Source organism: Eurosta solidaginis, chromosome 3, assembly GCF_040869045.1.
Source record: "Eurosta solidaginis isolate ZX-2024a chromosome 3, ASM4086904v1, whole genome shotgun sequence".
NCBI lineage: Eukaryota > Metazoa > Arthropoda > Insecta > Diptera > Tephritidae > Eurosta > Eurosta solidaginis.
Genome location: NC_090321.1, coordinates 1,904,259 through 1,924,528, shown reverse-complemented (window position 1 = coordinate 1,924,528; position 20,270 = coordinate 1,904,259). Strand labels below are relative to the sequence as shown.

Sequence of the window (20,270 nt, the reverse complement as noted above, 5' to 3'; positions counted from 1 at the left end):
TTTGAAGAATTGTGAGATTTTAATAGAGAATAAGAAGAAATAAATTTCGTGTTGGAAAAATATTTCGTTTCTAAGTAGGTCTTAGTGACTTAACTTGTATACTTTGAGAGCCTAAGAGTTTGGAGTCTAGCCGGGCAACTTTGGGCCCTAAATCATTAAAAGTAGCTAGTAGATATGTATGCGTTTGTATGTTTACATTTAGTTGGAATGTCGCCACTTCTGAATGCTAAACAAAGATAAATTTTTATTACAAAAAATTTTTCTACATATGTATGCATATTTATAAAAAGAAGGAAAATAATAAATGAGAACAGAAAAAAATTAATTAGCAGTATTCCGTACAAAATTTAAATGCAAAAACTAAGTTGTAAATTATAAAAATGTCAAAAGGGTATTCTTTCTTTATTGACACGAATAATCCCTATAGAAAAAACTATCAAATGCTGGAAACAAGCTAGCTTGCAGTTGAATATTTTTCGGGAATGCCGATAATAGTTTACTTTTAGTTTACTACAAAAAAGTCAGATATTAATTTATTTTAATTTCATTTTTGGATGGCTATCATTTTGGCCATCGCCATGAAAATAATTCAATAATGCTGCACATTTATTTACCTTATTTGACACCAACTTATAGTCAACTTTTTGTTTTGCTGCAGGGATATGAAAGGTTCTTTCATGCATCTGTTCTCAATTAATGAATTTTTCGTCTATATCAGTGCTTGGCGTGCTCACACATACAAAAAATTCACTTCGTGAAAGTGTGTGTATTTAAGGTGAACCAAGCATATTGAATTTCGTATTTCTTAAATGCGGCACAGAAAAACGTGTTTCTAGGCAACGGATGACAAATTGTCTCTATTTACAGGCACTGTGTATAATCTTTTCCAGCATGGAAACCATTTTGAAAACGAATCTTGAATCAATGATGAAAGCTGTGTAGCTGTGTATGAAAACGCCTCTAGCTGAATATTTTCTCGATTTTATTTCTTTTTTTACCTCTATTTTTGAAATTGTTTAAACTATTTAAATTTGTTCGACTTTATATAATGAACAGAGTTAATATCCTCTAATTTCTCGTGACAATTCGAAAATATACTATCCCTGCAAATGTTTGAAAAATGCGCTATTGAAGAATTTGATTCATAACGCTCTATATTAAAGAGTAACTGTGTATGGAACGCACTGTATCAGTGAAAGGCAGTTGAGGACACTATTATAAAAAAGAGTATTTCAACCAAATGTGAAATAAAAGTTCCGAAAAAATTTGCATAAACAAGTTTTCGAACCGGCTATCCTCCACTCAGGCGTCGATATGCATGAACTAAACTGTCAAACTATTTTTCGTTTTTAGTTTTTGCTATTTTCTAATAAATATACTTAAGTGAAATTTATGAAGTGTAAAAGTGTTGTGAAGTTTTTATGTGAGGAGCAAAGAGAAGTCGATAGCAGCAACAATACAACGCAGCGACAGTATAACTACATTTACTTTGCACAGCGTAATTAACTACACTTCCTTAAGTTTTCAACAATATAAATACATGTCCAGTCCGCAACAAAATTATAGCACACCTAACGTGGTCCATTTATTTGTACTTCTACTAAAAATCCATATAAACCCAATATTACCTTTTTTTAATTTATAAAATAAAATAAAACAAAATGACCCAAGCTGAAGGTCGGGTGTGCTATCACTTTCTCGAGCACGATATGTATAAAATTAAAAAAATTTTGAAGAAAAAATGTATTACAACCTAAAATCCGAAAATATTTAATAATCTCCAAATTATATAGTACATACAATAAAGCTCACCCAAATAGAGCACTTTTTTTTTTTTTTTTAAATAGATTTCATAATTGGATTTATCTTTAACTTTTAATTTCTTTTTTTTATGCTTTTCTGTCAGTACTTTATGTAAAATTAATTTAGAATTAATTAACAAGTTAGAGGACAGGCCCATTTGTGAATAATGTGTGATAACAAAAGTGTGCTTTCTAGGTGAACACCACTGCATTTAAATAAAATATAACACAAATGTCAATACAAATACAAATATTTATACAATACAAAGCATACATTTTTATTTCATATATTTTATACTTCTCTTTTGCTGTTGGCATTACAATTATGAATTAATTCTAAATAAAAAAGCATAGATAAACAATCTAAAAATTGTTATTTAATGTTCAATAGTTTTTTTTTTTTTTTCTTTGTTAGCTTTCGCACATTACACGCCGGCGACTGTTTTGGCAGGCAGTTAGGCAATCGCAGCGCTGTAAATCAATAACAATAATCTAAAGAAAAATTATTAATATAAGTTCAATTTGTTCAAAAACATACATAAAACTAGTGACTACTCAAATATAAGTTCAGAAAAAAATAGTACTTTTACCAAAAATTAATATACACAATATATGTATGTATATATAAAAAAAAAAAAATAAAACTGCAATAGTGCAAATAAATTGCTGAATTTATGTTACCTAATTTCTTTGGTTTCGAGCAGCGATTGCCCATTTACATCATTCACCGTACTAATCATCGACGATGGTGAGAATGGCAGGTGATACATGGAACTCGCATCCAAGGCATAAGCATCCGCTGCACTCTTCAATAGCAAATCGTTCTTTAATTCCATAAAATGATGATGTTGTTGTTGTGACTGCTGTTGCTGCTGCTGATGCTGTTGGCCACCGCCCCCTCCACCCGACGTCAATTGATGTTGCTGTTGTTGATGACTAGTTGTAGCACCAACACTAACTTGTTGATGTAATTGGTCAGCGCCATGATGACCCGCATGCGTAGTGAATGTATAATGCGGCGCCGTACTAGACATTGAAGTGTACGGACATAGTTCTGACATATCGTTATGTTCTAGTTTCGTTGTTGTTGCTGTGGCAGCAGGATAGCTTTGTAAGCCATCTGGCGTTAGTATTTGATAACTTTGTACAGTGCCAATAACATGATGCTGTTGTTGTTCTGTTGGCACAGGCGTCGTAGCTGTCGATGATAAATAAGAAACATTATCAAGCTCATAGTGTTGTTGCTGATGCTGCTGTTGTTGTTGTTGTTGTACAGCAACATTATTTGTGGCAACTTTTAATTGTTGATGTTGTTGCTGCGCTTGATCTACAGGTGTTGTTGTTATAATAGTTTCTTGCGGCGATGTCGATGGTAGCGCTTGTACCTGTATATGCTGCTGTGGCGCTGTCTGATATGCGCTCGTCGTTGTGCCAACTGTTGTTTGTTGCTGTGTTGGCGCTTGTTGTATTAATTGTTGTGATGGTTGCGCATGACGCGCCGCCGGCTGCGCTGTTGCATAAATCGTTTGTGTACCGTCGAGCGTATTGAGCGCTTGTAACGATTGCAATGGCACCAAATTACCAGCTTGATCTTGTATCATTATGGTTTGACCATGTAATTGTTGTTGTAGCAGCGCTTGTTGTAAATCAATTTGATTGGAATAAATGAGCGTGGTGCCGGTATTTGCGCCTGTAGCAGCTTGAGCTGTTGGTTGCAAGACCTGTGCAGCTTGTGCACTCAAGGCGATATGTTGTTGTGGCGCATGTGGTTGCTGCTGCGCTGTCTGCTGTTGAGTGTGATGCAAAGTGGAGCGATGCGCTTGTAATAGAGCCGCTGTTGTTGTTGTGCCATTTGTATTGGCTAGTGCTAGTTGCGCGCCACCCGGCAATATCATACCAGTTAAATCGAGTGGCGGCAATGTTTGTTGTTGTTGTACATGTACTTGTGGCGTTGATTGTTGTTGCTGCTGTATATTGATGGTAGTGTGATGTGTGGGGCTTATATCGCTTACAGCTTGCTGCTGTACCACATCTAAAACGCTATCGATTTGCGCTAAACGTTTACGTTTCGCCTCAATGGCACTCTCTTCGCTACTACCACCCTTGGTTGTATTATTATTATTATTGGTTGTTGCTATAATTGGATTGGCAAGCGTGGTGCGCTGTTTACGTGGACGTGATGAACGTGAGATTGCTGCGCGTCCTCGTTTACCTGGCGTTGCGTCACCTGTCGACGACTTCAGTGGTGTTTGTACACCCCCGGCGTCGTTCGTTAGTATACTCTCTTGTGGAACTTGTATATCAGCACCATGTTTATCTTTTTTATGCATTTTCATTTTGTCTGGACGTGAAAATTCCTTATTGCAAACTGGGCAAGCAAATATTTTTCGATTTTCGCCTTCGTGAAAGAGATAGGCGTGACGTTGAAAACTATATTTATTTTTAAAAGTCTTATAGACATCATTTTTGGCACAAACTAAACAGTAAGAGACGCCATCAATGATATGTTCGTAACGTTGTATGTCTAGACCGCGCACAGACATTTTCTCTAAATATTCGCCTTGCTCGTCTGGTGAAATTATGCGCGTCTTTCGTTTGCGCTTTTGCTTTTGTGGTGGTATCGCCGCTGGTGTACCACCGTTTGCTGCGGGTACCGTTATAGCTTCGGTTATAGTTTGTTGCATATCTCCCTCAACTGTTGTTATTTTGTAGCTATATTGATGTTGTTGTTGTTGCTGCTGTTGATTTTGCAATTGTTGTTGTTGCTGATGTTGATTTTGCAATTGTTGTTGTTGCTGGTGCTGCTGCTGCCGCCGCAACTGCTGTTGTATTTGGTGTTGCAGCTGTTGTTGTTCTAATGTCGCATTGTTATTAATCATACTATTTGACCCATCCTCATCATCACCTTCCTCCTCATGCTTTATCAGTTCGAACTCTTGATATTCATTATCGTCACCTTCAAACTTAATAATTGTTGTCGGTGTATGACCATTAACTTCATTCACCTCACCATTGTAATTCTCAAACACGATCGTAGTCGGTGTTTGTCCATCTGCACCAGATGTTGTTATATAATGATATTGTGGCTGTTGTTGCGACGTCTGTGTTTGCAACGTCGTTGTGGTACCATCACCATTGACAATTATATGATGTTTTGCCGCCTCATCGTCGTCTTCGACAAGTTCGCTTTTTACTGTGGTGAGTGGTGTGTCAGTTGTTGTTGTGTAAGTTGAAGTCGCATTCACAATGGAATTATGGTGTTGTTGCATGTGGTGCTGTTGATGGCTGTTGTTATTGGTGGTGGACGTGGTGGTGGTGGTGGAGGCGGTGGCAGAAAGCAGTATGGGGGACGAACTAATAGTGGTGACCACATTGTCTTAATTTTTAAAAATTCGTTTAAGTTTATATAAATTTGAATAATCTTTTTCGTTTTAAGTACATGGAAAATGTTAAAAAATTTTTCTATAACAACAAAACAATACAATTGCAAGAAAAACTAATAATAGTTTAAATAAAAAATAACAATAATAACGCGTAGAAATCTCTAAGGTAGTAGTTAAAGATAAATAAAAAAATTTTATTTAAAAATATGTGAATTGAAAATCATCGTAAAAAGTAATAGATTTAGTTCAAGGTAATACTAAAAAAGATTGAAAACGGATTTAAAAAATGTTGGTGGGACAAGAAAAAATAATGAGATTAGCAACGCGCAACTTTTGTGGTATTGGACTTAAAGCATGTTGACTTCCTTGACAAGCCAGCAATAAACGTCGAAAATAATTAAAAAAAAACCATATCTCTCATTCTATTTCAGTCCCTACTACACTAATCCGCCACAAACGTCACATCCATCGCAGTGATTGTGTAATTCATGCAACCTAGCATTCAATAACCCTTTTGACGAGTTTACAATTGTGTATTTAAGCTTTTAGAGATTGAGCTTTATTTTTGAAATTTTGATTAAAATAAATTTGGACCAAATATGGAGGTTTTTGACAATCAAGTTGAAAAAAGGCCCTAGATAACGCTTGAAAGATTTTCTGAAGTGCAGCGCTTTGTCTGTCCCTCTAGCTTGAATATACAACTATAAATAAAAAACTTAAAAATTACGTAGCTATGTTTAGGTTAAATTTTAATTCGAACTTTCCGCAGCCAATAAAATGACTGTAAAAAATTAAACTTCTCTGATGAAAAAAGTAGTTTACGAAACGCTGCTTTTATTCTGAACAGGTTTTTATCATTATTCAACTGCGTATTCAATACTTATTTTCGCCTACATGTTTATTCCGACTCTGAACGGTATCTGCAAGGATGCATTTGAGATGCACTGAGAAGCTTTTCTTGACAGAAATACACTCGAAGTGCCAAATCACTTCCGAGGGGCGACCCCGATTAGAAAATGGTTTTTTTCTACATGAAAAAACTTTTTTTTCAAATTTTGATGTTACTTTGCCTGGGAGTTGAACCCAGGTCCCGCCCAGTAACGGTAGCTTAGCTTTTTATTTATTTATCTTGCTTCGTATGCATTCCCGGGGCTTCGACGTGGATATGAAATAGTTTGAAGTTTACTCAAGCTAAAAAAAGCTATCTACAAAATTTAAATGTTAAATAAGGTAAAACATCTCCGATTTTAATTTTAATTTTATTAAGTTTTATAGATTGGATTTTTTTGTTGTTCTTGCATATCTCACATATAACATATACAGAAATTCTGTATGCTTTTTTTATTATTTTTTCTCAACTAAACCTAACTTATTTCATGTGACATTAATATGGTTTTTTGGCAATTCTTCTGCAAAAGGTCCTTTCATCGTAGTAATTTTCCTGTTTTCCTCTAATTGATTGTTGATAGTAAAAGTGAATGCTAGCAGTTGGCCTGCAAGTTGCTTTTGTTGCATGGTATTGTTGTTTAGAAGAGAGAAATAATAATAGAAATTAGAAATAAAAATTATTCTAGTAATAAGAGAAAAAACGTTTGGCGATTCGAAACTAAATTTCTAACAAAATAAAGTACAAAATAGCATAGCGTACGTAATACAAAAATTACTTAAAACTAAATAACAAGTACAAACAATATGAAAGAAAAACAATTTATGGCAAATAATAAATATTTAATTTATTCAAAATTATATAAATTTGTATTGCTTTGTATTTTGTGCGTTAACGTTGCTGCTCATGATCTATATGTCGATTTTTGATTTGGTTGTGTTATGCAAGAATATTAATGTTGTAAAAAATATGTTTTAAAGATAAAATGAATAAAAGCGAAATTCCTAATTGCCCACAAAAAAAATTGGGTGCGAGCATCATAATTAGGCAAGAAACAAAGACACCTCGTAAGGGATAAAGAGCTTCCAACTTACAGGTCCGTATAACATAGCCTGAAAGTAGGCAAACCTATTACAGGGATGTTTAGACAAATTTCGCAGACTAATTTTAGGCTATAACCAAGAAATATGTAGAAAAGATGTATATTTTATAATAAACAATTTATTTTTGAACTTTAATATACATAGATATGTAATAAATGTACGTAATACTTTTTTGTTAGAAAATTTATAGAATCAAAAGTTTTTCTGACTTCGGAAAAATTATCGAAATGTGTATATTGGGGACAAATAATATTCTTTTATTTTGAAACTTACGAGTTATTTGCACTGATCAGCTGGCAGACTAAAGCTTGATATTTTTTTTAAAATGAAATGAGAATAAATGGAAACATTTTGTGAAAGGAAGACTCAGAATTTGTACAAAAAAATTCAGTTTTTAAGGGCCATTTTCCCGAATAGGCTCTGTCGATAAAATAATTTTTTTGTGAATAAAATTTGTTTATAGCGCAGATAAATTTTAAAATTCACACGAGAAAACAGCCATTAAAGTTAACAAAAAAATGTACATATATTACTGTGGTGTTATGAACTTTTTTACAGTGATAAAAAAAACTATTTAAAATCAAAATATAGAAGCCCAAATTTAAACTTTTTAAAAAGAAATTCTTCAACTACATAATTTTTCCAGAAGGCTGTTTAATTAAGTGTTAAGATTAAAAGATTAAATTTAAATTTCTGTCGAAAGATTTTTTTCAGAACTAATTATTTTTTTTCTTCTGTTCTCATATTCAAAGCATAAACTTCGTATCGTGAAAGGCTGCTGAAGTTGGGTTGGGAAAGTGCAAGTAAGTTTTAAAAATAATATGTAAGTATGTGCAATTATCTGAATTATATAAAATTATCAATTTTGTACATAAATTAGTTTGTTCAGGATAAGTTTTAAAATATATAGGAATGATGGTACATATGGTAAGTACATGAACACAACCAGAAAAGGGGTTAGCACCAGAACAAAAAACTTGGTATGAATATTTTGGAATAGCAGCATTGTTTTTAATGGCGACTGCAGTTGAAAGTGCTTGTAATAGTTAATGTTAACTTAAAAAATTAATATATAAATAGCTTCGTAAAAAAATTAAACATAAGCAAACAGAGCAGAAAAATAAAAGACTGCTGAGTGGCTGCTGTCTCATAAACGCGCAGAAAACTTTTGAAAAACGCACTTTTAAAGAATTTTTTCATAAACGCCTTATCTAACGTCAAATTGTATTTAATTAATGCTCAGACAGGCGTTTTTGACAGGGCGTTTTTGAAACGCTAGCCGAGATAAGATATTCCACTCAGCAGGCGAAATAGTAATAAAACCAACTAGCTATGTATATATGAAAAATATAATAAAAGAAAGCAATAAAAGTATATAATTGATTTATAAAAATAAAAATAATAAAAGTACTAGCGAATGGAAGAAATTGTAAAAATTAAAAGTAGGAAAAATCATTTATCAAAATGTAAAATCATAAATTTTTAGCATTAACAAAATAATAATAATGAAATAAGCAGTTCAAAAATATCAAACAATTTTGAATTTCATGATAACTCATACAGCTTGGAAACTTTGCAGCAAGGAAGATATTGACCGTATGTAAGTTGCACTCTATCTGTATAGTTTTGTTTCTGATAAGCTGTTTACAGTAGCTTTTGTTAAAATTTCAAAATTAAAATTTATCAACATTATCGCTCTGTTTACGGAGACACTTTGTGCTGCAATTTGTTTTCTAAATTCATCCGTATGTGCACCTCCCGGAAGAACTCTTTGTGATAATTATTTTATTCCCTTTGGCCTCTAAAATAAAAAAAAATAAAAAATTTCAAGTGTCTAGCTTACCGGGAAGCTACTTAAAAATAGATCTCATTGCATTGTTACGGTGTTCTGATCAAAGTGCAAGGTTTCAAGTTTCTTGTTCAATGAGAAGTTACCCAAGAATCGATCGCAACATTCGACACGCTTTCCAAAGGTATCTAAGTATGCCAACCCCAGCCCCTTCAAGTGATTTTTTTTTATAGTATTACATTCCAAAAGTGTTTAAAGCTATGGTTAAAGTTTCAAGTCTTTAACTCTTGGAAGTAACTTAAAAAGCGACTAGCAGACCTTTTTCCCCCTCACCACGATAAGAAAATACATTGTGGCGAGTCTTGATCTACGTGTAAGGTTTCAAGTTGCTTAAATATCTCGATCCCTGTTCCATCTCAAAGATTTTTTTATTCTGCGTATTTAAGTTTAAGAAAAATGTAGGCTATGTTGAAAGTTTCAATTCCTTAGCTTACCGGGAAGTTACTTAAAACTCTACAGCAGAATTGGCAAATGGGGGCGAGTTTTTAAAATATAACTATCGACAAACATGAAACGGACCCAATATAAAAAAAGTTAATAAACAAAAAAATACAAAATAACTAATTTAAAAAAATATAAATACAGTAATTTAATAAAATTTTTGAATTAGTAAAGTGGATTAATTGGAATCAAATGAATGCCAAACGTAAATGAAAGTGTAAAAGTCATACAAAAATTAACAGATACAGATGTAGTTGTTAATGTATAACAAAAAGGAAATAAAGTTTTAAACCTTAAATAAAACAACGCTACATACATACATATTACAACTAACTAAATATTAACCACGAGTGTGGTAAGCATATTGATAGAGCACCTACCTTTTGCTGCTGCTGACGATGTAACGGCAATCGTATTGCCATTTATACTATGCGCAGTCAATTGCTGTTGTTGGTGCGGGTCATGGGGTTGTTGTTGTTGTTGCTGCTGCTGCTGATGCTGTTGATATGTTGCCGCATCACAAACAATTTCACTCTGCAACTGATAGACAGTGCCATCTGTGGTATTACCGCCGCCAGAACCGGAAGGAGTGGGTATTGTTATATATTGAGTTTGTTGTTGTTGCTGTTGTTGAGCGATGCCATTTAATGTGCTTGCAGCGGGTAGCATTGTTGTATAAACTATTGTTTGTTGTTGCGGTTGGTCCTGTTGTTGTTGACTAGGTGTTGCTGCTGTTGCTGCAGCGGTGGTAGCGTTGACGTTAGCAGCTGTAGACGATTCGGTGCCACTGGAATTCGATGTTGTTGGCATCGTGATCAATTTAGAACGTTGTTGTTGTTGTAAATTGGCTTGTTGACTGATTTTAGGAATTTTTCCCTCAAATTTGCGAGTTTGTTGCATAAAATACAACACAGGCGGTATTGGCGGGAGAGCGGCGATCGTCGGTTTCCGCAGCACCTGTATAACGGTAGTTGGTGCGGCAACTGGGTTTGTCAAATATTTTCTATTGTTGCTGGTTGTCAAATTTAAAGGTGCTAAATTACAGCTGCTGCCTGCAAAAATCGTCGAAAAATATGCAATGAATTATGACAATCGATAGCTAAAGTCATGAAGACTCACATTTTTTAAGCTGATTTTTTTTTGCATTGTACAATTTTACAATTTCGTTAAATTTTTTGTTTTGTAAAATTTTGTACAAGGTTTCTGAAATTGTTTTTTCTTTTTTTGCTTTTGTATCAATTGATGGAATGCGAAAATGTATAATTGTTTTTTGTTGTTGTATTTTTCGGTTTTAATTGACGCTATTGGTTAGATACACGCTCACAAATATGGTGAAATGTAAATGGCTGTTTTTTGTTATATTGATGGTGTGTGGGGATATTAGTGTCTATGCGTGGGGAAGGATGTATTTAAAGAGTTATACGTAGGGGAAAGAAAGAGAAAGGAGAGAATATGTGAGATGCGGGGAAAGTCAAATTATACCAACAACGACCGCGGGAGGATAGGGCACCATTGGACTTATAGGAATTCGCCAATTCGAATGCTATTAACACCGTGATTTTTTATATTCTTCAGGCAGGTAGGTAATGTGGTGAATTACCTACCAGCGGTTTGATTTCTTCACGCGGGTTCGTTGTTGGTTCTTCTCTAAATTGTATAGGTTCTCTAGAGGTACTATTTTTACACTCTCTTTAAGCTATGCATCAAAACATTCACAAATTGATTACCATCGAAAGCCAATGTAACACAAAAAACACTAGAGTTGAAGAAGAACGACGCACTGCCCACCAATTCACACGAGATATAAAAAAGAATTTCAATGGTAATATGTAAAATGCTGCTAGAAGATTAAGTTTTTTATAATTAGAACTTAAAACGGAAAATCAAAAGACAACACAGTGAAACTTCTATAAAACGAACCTTGAAAAGACGAAGTTTTCCCTTAACAATAATAGTATATAAAATTGGCTCGACATACCTCCGTGGGCATTTTCGCCGAGCTTCTCTTAAATTAACCTGGTACCATGGCGGATACCATCTTTACTACCTATAATAATCTCCTTGGCCATGGCCTAAAATATTCGAAGTTCATAAAAAACATGTCAATTTAGTATTAAGACAACAAGTAATTTCACAATTTGAAATCGTAACAGCACACATTCAAACTAATCCATTTTAATTCGAATATTCGCCTATGTCACAAAATCCAAGAGATATAAAATAAGAACGCCAATCGAAGGTGGAATTTTGTGTTGTTTTGTTAGAGCTCCAATTTTTCGAACGGATCACTCAAATAAAAGAATAGACCAAACACCACGATTTTCGCTTATATGTACTAAACGTATATTTTTTCGCCAAGCATATCAGACCAAACAAAAAATATTGACAAATTCATATAATGACCAAAACCAGTTCGACAAAAGTTCGTATTGAAGAACAAATACTAAAATATGTTTGTATATTATTTGAACTAAGCATCACTTAAACTTAAAAATAAAAAAAATTAAAACAAAACGGTGTTTTGGGGAAACAAATAGGGTTGGTGGCCCAAAGATAAGTGTATAAAAATATAAACCGAGTTGACAAAGGAATTATGAACAATAAACAAAAATCAACCAAGTGAGTCACCAAGGCAGTGACTAATTCGAAATTAAAAAAAAAAATATATATATATATACCCAACGTACGGAGATCAATTGAAAAAATTACCACAGGGAGTTTTAATAACTTTCAAAATAAAATCTTTTCACTGCACGTTCAATTCGTATATTAACCTATTTTGAAAAAAATTATCGTTTTTAATTAGCACACATAAGTGGGGCACGCAAGTCCTCATCTAGTTATACGCATATGTTTATAACACATTTTTTTAAAACCTAAATTGTATACAAAAAAAAGTGACTGAAATGAAAATGAAAATAAGCTGTAATGAATGATTTCGCTTGATAAAGAAAAAAAATTGCGCATAGGCGAAACATATGACAGCAAAATACTTATCAATTAAAAAAAATTGTTTGTATGTATATATGTATGTTTGTTGGCAATAGTAAAAATACATGATTGCTGATATAAAATTGACAAACTAAAATAAAAAACAGATGTGATGAAAAGTAAAACAAACAAAAAACACCAAACCAATTAAAAATTTTTAAATTTTTTAAATACATAATATGGTTGCTAACTAGTAAAGTGATGTAAAATAAAAGCGTGATTTGAGATCTCTATGAGGAGCAATATATATATATATATATGGAATTGGTTCAGTTGCTGTTGTAGCCATTATTTGCGGGTGGGATAGAGAGTGAATTCTCCTTTATTTCGCTAATTGCCTCACCTCCCGCCGCATCGGCAGCTGTTACAGCTGACACCGTAATGCCCACAGCAGTTTCAGCTTCATTACCCGCTTGTGTTGGTGGTAAACTTCCATCGCCACTCTCATTGCTTTGACTACCGCTCCCTAGTGCTTCACTAACAGCAGCCGCTGTCCTTAGCACATGTGCAACCGCTTCAATTTCTTTATCCGTTTTTCTCGCTTTTGTCGTCGACTTTGCGGTAGTTGTCTTTGAATTGCCATTAGGTGTTTTCGTCGCGGAACTATTGTTGTCTTTCTTTCTACGATTTGGCGTTTTACGTGGCGTTTTCCCAGGCGTTGTTGTACATTGACGACGTGCACGCGACGATGATGATGATGATGACGCAGGCGATATAGAACGATCATCTTTAATGCTATTGCGCGGGCTGCGCCCTTTACTGCTATTACGCGAATTTGTACGACGTTTACTAGCAAACCAATCGTCATCATAATCGGAATGATGTTTACGCTTATGACGTCGTTTACGAAATTCCTCTTCTTCGTCTTCATCTAGAAAGCAAATGAGAAATGTTATTGAAATATGTTACAAAAACAAGCATAGATAAGAATTAAATTGCTCAATCCACCTGTGCCATCATCAATGTAATCCAATAATTCCTTTTTAGTTTTCAACTCAGCTGGACTTATTTGTGGCATCAATTCTACATCATTTTCGCCAATTACAGCTGGCTCTTCCTCCTCAGCCTCAAGAGTTAAGACACTCTCTTTCAGCACAGCCTTAACTTCATCGGGTATATTGGGATTTTGTTGAATCTCTTCTAAATTTAAATCAGGATTGCGTTCTTTGAAGGACTTTTTCTTTGTAGGATTACATTGTTTCTTCATTCTTTGTAAAAGATGTATAGGTAAAATATCAGCCCCATAACTGAGGGCCACAGCGCGCAGTAGGATTTTGAAAAATATCACAATATTAGTAAACGTCTAAGAAAATTTTACTCATCTTTTAAGCTGATTATTACAAACACTTACTTCTTATTGCATATCACATCCAAATGTGAAGGTAATGGTGCTGCGGTTATGGCACTCGGTGGATCTTCTGGATGTCTGCCCACATCGTTGCCAACCAACCACGCCTCATAGCGTTCGGGCTGAAAACGTTTAACGAATGTGTCCATGGAGATTTTAACCATATCGTTGCTGTTATAATTGAAAATAATATAAAAATAATAATTAAAAATGAATGTAAACATATTTTAGTTTGCATTTACCTGCAGGTACATTGAATGGCACGTTTTCCATACTCAATCCACCGTTCCATGGCGAAATTTGTAGATTCGGCGCAATTGAAACCGTGATTGAAGCCCGCATGATAGCCAAATGGAAACGTGATCATTATCTCGCCAGCTTCTTGTGTTATCTGTGTAAAGATGGAAATGTAAAGAAATGGCATTTTTGCTGAATATTTCATGCATTCATGTGCAAGTATAATTTTAAGCAGAAATGGCATAACTGGAACGTATAAAGTATCAGGTTTACCAGAGTTTCGAATTCTCGGTATTTTTTTTCCAATAAAGTAGTCAAATAAATATGTATGTTGTAAATATGTGTACTGTATGTATGTATATAAGATATAAGCTACGTGTATGTATGTATATTGATGAAACGGACAATTATTTTTCATATTGTATCATATTTCACATATTCATTTGTCTTGAATCAAGAAACAAAAAATTGAGCATTAATTGGTTTCATTTCATTCAAACCTCAAGAAATTGAGAAATGGTGGCAATTTTTATTAAATTTCGGCAATCGAATTCTTTTTTTTTTATATTTTCGATAATTTAAGAAGAAAAAATAATGAATTGTTTAGCTGAAACATAGTTGGGGGTAGTGCACTAAATTTGGATTGCATTACACCTTCATTAGCATTATTCTATATTGGAAAAGTTTGAGTGTGCAGTTTTTTTTAGCACTATAGTGATAGAGCTGCATTTCTCCACTACGACTGAGAAAATTACTGCACTCATTTTATTTTTACACTACCACTCAGCTGTGTGAAAAACAAAAGTATCATTGATGGAAATTTTCTATACACCACTCAAATGAGCGAAGAAAAATTTGTGTGCACAAGCTGGAACTGAAAATATTTTCACTACCAGGGCCCGTATCGTGTTATATCGTATAACATATAACGTATAAAAAGCCATTTTCTCTCAAAACATAAATACGAAACCATGGTGGAATAACCAGGTGAAGTAAGCCGTAAATTGTCTCGCTCTAATTCTTCTTTGTTCTGTCATTCGGCTATCTGAAAATTTGTCACAATGTTGTCCCCGAAAGTGTTGTTTTTTTGCATTTTTCAGGAGTAAAATATGGTAGTTTTAGCACTTTTTTCATCTATATCGATGGACCTTTACCGGATTTAATTACAGATATTCATATTTGGGTATCTGTGGTGTGGGCTTCCATAAGTAAGGTCGGGGTTAACAATTGCGTTCATATTATTGATGTTTCCATTATATAAGTACATTTAATTTGTTCCAAAAAAAATTTGAAACAGGTCTTTGTTAAAACAAACTATTTGAATTCGCGTCATATCCAGCAAGGATTTTCGCCTGTGCAGCGCTACTGAAGACTTTAGAGAAATGTGCAAGAACACCAAAACTGTCGTATTACACCTTATTTATGTAAACACTTCGCTTAAACAATGGATTTCTAAATACAGTTACAAAAAATTGTTACTCACTATTGTTGTTTTGGCCTAAAAATTAGACCACTAAGATAAGAGGAATGTTACAGTTATGGATTGTAATTTAGAATATATGAATCCGGCTCGATCGAATTAGCACCTTATGGTTCTAGGCGTACTCCTATTATATCCCCTGACATATTTTAGTAAATAATAACTTGGGAACATTAGTAATACATCATGAATTAACTGTCAAGAGTTTATGGGAGATCTTCTGATCAAGTTTGTATGATGTATTAGAAGGTCATATGTTTTACTTCCGACTCAATGTCAAATCAACAGAGCAGATGGAAAGAACAATGGATTTTTAGAGATCGAAACACATTTAAAAGTATTACGATTATTTCCAAGTGTGACTGTAAAACTTTTCATCAAACCCGAAACCCATTTAAATGCGCAAAGTTCCTACAGTTCAACTATATAATGGATAACACCTCTCCGACTTATGTCCGGTTTTTCGATAAAAGCTGCAACTGCAGTGGAAGTTGAGGTCAGTTTACTTTAGACGCATTATTGAATTTTACTACTCATAGCAGTTTAAGTTTTTAATTTTATTCGCACTGGTCCTGTGTATCGCTTTTGTATTGGCATTAGGTTGCACTGATATGCTGAAAAAAACACTCTGTAATGGCTTTCGTAGCAAGGCATTTGTTTTTCTACTCCTACTTTTCCAAAGCGGGTAAACATTTTACCCTCTTCTGACCGTTGAAAATACATCCCTACCGTTTCAGATAGCGTACATCGTCTATCTCTTTTTATTTACTTCACCTGGTGATTCCACCATGATACGAAATAAACTATTTATAAAAATGATTATAAATTGCGTGTGTGTGTTTTTATAGCTGAAATGTGTCAATAATCCGATTCACAATTTTAGAGCTGTTTGGATTTAGAAAATGTATCTCGATCAGGTATCGTTAAACACGATTGCTGCGTGAGGCTGATATTTTTTGTATTACCACTCAACTGCGAGTGAAGGCTTGTGCATTAATGCACTACCCCCACCTCTGAACTATGCAAACCAGTCTCAAAAACGTGTTCCGAACAATTTCGAAAACTCGAAAAATCTGGGCCCATATCGTGTTATACGATCCGTGATCGAAATCCATTTTTTAAAACACAACAGTTTTTGTTTACTAGTGACCATATGTACGCATTAGAACCAAGTTTTATTATAAATAGTTTGACAGATTCATATTTATCCTTTGAGTCAAATTGGTTTTTCATCCGCGATCGTATAAAACGTCATGGCCCTGCATGACAATATCGAATTATTTATTTAGAGTTTTCATAATTGAGTATACAGGCTTATAGCATCCATAGTCTAACTGTACAAGTTAACAGGTTTCGTATTGATTTTTGACAGGACAAAAGAAGAAAATTAAAAACACTGTTCACAAAAGAATTGTGAAAGAATTTTTAGAGACTTATAACTTGCAATTTTCTCTCAATCTCTAGTTAACCCAATTCTATTCTCGCATACAATTCTTTTTCCCAAATCAAAACACACTTACTTTATTCACCGGCACATCATGTTGCTTCAGCACTTGTGGACTTATCAACGTCATTTTATGCCGCAAGTAAGCATTACAATTTTCATAACTCGCTGGAAAATACTGATTTGCAACCTTCTCCAATTTACGCCCATGATCCGGTGGCACCACATACCACGTCTTTGGCGCACCAAAATGTAAATAGTTTATCGAATATAGATCCATATCTTCAGTATGCCAAGCGAATGTGGTCTTCCACATGCCAAAATATAAATAAGCAGTATTCACACCATCAATTTGGATGCCATAATCTTCGTTAACATAATCTAGAATCGTGCCAAGGCGGTTTATATTCCAACTCTTTTTTTTAATATTTTTTTTTTTAAAGAAAAAGAATGACGAATACGGCAGTGAGAAGAAGGTATTTCAATATTTAATATATAAATACTTACATCTTGATCTGGATCTGTAATGCTACCACTAACATCTGCACCGTAAATCGGTGCCACATAAGTTATATTCTTCCAATATTTACGTTCGAGATCTTCATAATCAAAATGTTTGGGCGTTTGATAGCGCTCTGTGGCGGCTAATTCACTAAATTGTTTCACCGTGAGTGGCTTCTTTTGAATATTTATTTGTTGATAGAGCCCCTGTTTGCCAGTGACCACTTGACATATTGGCGCCGGTATTGTTATATTGAGTGCATCTAAATCTTCGTAACCACTACGACGTGGTATCCATTCGGGTGGAGGCACAACTTTGGCTAAACCAGCTTTGTGTGCACCCTGAGATTCCATGTAAGCTACGTATTTGGGGAAATGTTTGAATTCGTCCCAAGTGGGCCGAAATACCATAATGCGAGGTATATCTGCAGACATATTGCTTGTGTTGTGTTGTTGTTGCTTATTTCGAAACGTTTAATACTTTGCCAACGCCAACACGAACACAAACGTACTTTCACTACAATCGTTATGAAAACCGTCGTTTTTTTATTTATTTGTTTTTATTTTTCTCTCTTTTATTCAAAAAGCTGTAAGAGAGTAATGATAAAAAATGGTATAGAAGACTAATAGTAGTTTTTAAAAATACATTTTCAACGTCAAACCGTTTGTTCGTTTTTGTTTTTTTTTTTTTTTGCAGAAGATTTAAACACTTTTTAATTTCATGTTGTTTTATGAAATTGAGTTCCTATGTAAATTAGGTGAATTTGTTCCTAAATGAAGTCAATAAAATGCGCGTTCCGAAACAAATGTGAGTTAAAAACTGCAGTGTTGTATAATGCAAAAGCAGCAATAAAATATTGTGAGGTAAGTTCTTTTTAAAACTGATTTTAATTTGGTTTTTAAAAGCATACATATGTACATAAATGTCCCGCTTAAGGGTGTTCTCGAATGCACGTCAACCTAAATCAAAGCAGTTAAGTTAAGCCTAGGACAATTTTATATATGTTAATCGAGGGACGCATACGATGTTTGTCCAATTCGTTGACCTACATTGAAGATACTAACGAATTATGAAATATACTTCATTATTTAAATTTTGTTTTGGAAAACTTGAACAAATTATCCTTAATATTGAAATATATTGTAAGAACAAATACATGACTATGGATTTGGTTGCCGATATGGAAAAAATTAAATAGAAAAAAAATACATCAAAACAGTTTTACTCTAAAAAATATATATATAAATATATAGATATGTACATATATGCTTTAGTAAAATAATTTATAAAAATAAAATAAACAAAGAGAATAAAAAAACATTATTATTTTGAGAAATTATAATATTTACTAACACCAACAATAGCTCGTAGCTATGTAAACTTCAGCCATTAAAAAAATACGGGATTTACATATTTTATAAGCCTACTGCGAAAACTTTATATAAAGTTCTTATCGATATGAACTTGGTACTCAATGTAGGAAATCGCAAATCGAATCGCTGTCTTTTAATCTTCAATCAATGTTATTTGTAATGAAAAATGTAATTTTTGTAAAAATGTTTTAACGCTGCTCTTGTGGACCTTAGGCCCATTTGCAGAACAGCAGGTTATATTTTAAGCTCAGAGTTAATTTAAAAAATTTGTCAAAAATGTATGAGTTTAACCACTCATTTCAGGTTAATTCTGAGTTGAAAATTTAACTTGCGCTCTGCAAGTAGGTCTTAGTTCTCAACTTGACCTCAAAGTTTTAATACATCTGTATCTAACAATGCCCCTTCACTTTTGCAACATTTGCTTGTACTAGCGGGAAATCGCCCGCAATTATTTTATAATTCTTTTTATAAAGTTTGCATTCTCCACTATATATATGTATTAGGGCTGGGACTATCCGCATATTCGAATATCTGGGTATCCATACGGATATCCGTTGACACGGATAATTCGTTTGTGAAACTATCCGGATATCGGATAATAACCGTATTTTTGGATATCCAGTGAAAGCAAAAAATTTATGTACCATATATGTTTATTTAACATTAATAACAATAAATTCGTGGGACATTTAAATCAATTAACAGCTTTTTTCACAATATAAACAAATGGCAGTGTTCTTATTTTCACTTGTTTGTAAAATTGTAGCTTTTTAATTTTTGACGTCAATTTAATAATCTACAAACATATTTTGTGAATAATTTTTCGATGTTTGCTTCGTTCAATTCTGATATGCAGATATTCAACTTTTATATTCCGGTATCCGGACATACGGATATCCGGATTTCCGTTTACGTACCCGGATAGCCGAACAGCGGATATCCGGATTTCCCACTTATGAATCCGGATATCCGGATAGCCAGATTTTTTGCTTAGCTATCCGGTTATTCGAATAACCGGTTTATCCGGATAGCTGAAAAATCCGGATGCAGTTCACAGATCTATTATGTGTATAATATTTTCATTATTGCAAAAAAGATTTTTCTATTTTAAATTATCAACATTATAAAATCTTAAATCATACTTCATGCTGTTATTTCAATGCACAACACTGTAGCATAATGACAACTAAGAAAAAACGAAGCGTTTCACACAAATTGCTTGCTGCACATTACTCGATGTTCGAAAATGGAAAAACCTCATCAAGTGTATGACTTACGAAGATACATAAATAAATAGATACAAATGTACACACATATGTACATCTCTATGTAGGCAAAAATGCAAGCTGGAAAAGCAGCGACTTGCTATAACAAAAGCAACAAAAGAAATGAAAAGCCGGATTACAAACACACATTCTCAAAAATTCTAAA

At 33.7% G+C, this 20,270-nt stretch overlaps 1 protein-coding gene across 11 annotated transcripts in view; it reads right to left on the bottom strand.

Annotated features, from left to right (window-relative positions):
- Positions 1-20,270, bottom strand: part of LOC137243075 (uncharacterized) — a 160,643-nt gene that overhangs the window by 24,318 nt on the left and 116,055 nt on the right. For 5 of the 11 annotated variants that reach the window (XM_067770262.1, XM_067770259.1, XM_067770258.1 and 2 more), the window contains 8 exons: positions 17,472-18,052; positions 17,041-17,379; positions 14,046-14,194; positions 13,807-13,974; positions 13,404-13,702; positions 12,799-13,326; positions 9,845-10,516; positions 2,484-5,178 (listed from right to left, as the gene is read on the bottom strand). In XM_067770262.1, coding sequence (XP_067626363.1) covers positions 2,484-5,178; positions 9,845-10,516; positions 12,799-13,326; positions 13,404-13,702; positions 13,807-13,974; positions 14,046-14,194; positions 17,041-17,379; positions 17,472-17,900 — 5,279 coding nt within the window. In that variant the 5' untranslated portion in view covers positions 17,901-18,052. The remainder of the gene's footprint in view (positions 1-2,483; positions 5,179-9,844; positions 10,517-12,798; positions 13,327-13,403; positions 13,703-13,806; positions 13,975-14,045; positions 14,195-17,040; positions 17,380-17,471; positions 18,053-20,270) is intronic. The other 6 variants (XR_010950457.1, XM_067770265.1, XM_067770264.1 and 3 more) reach the window with 5 other exon arrangements.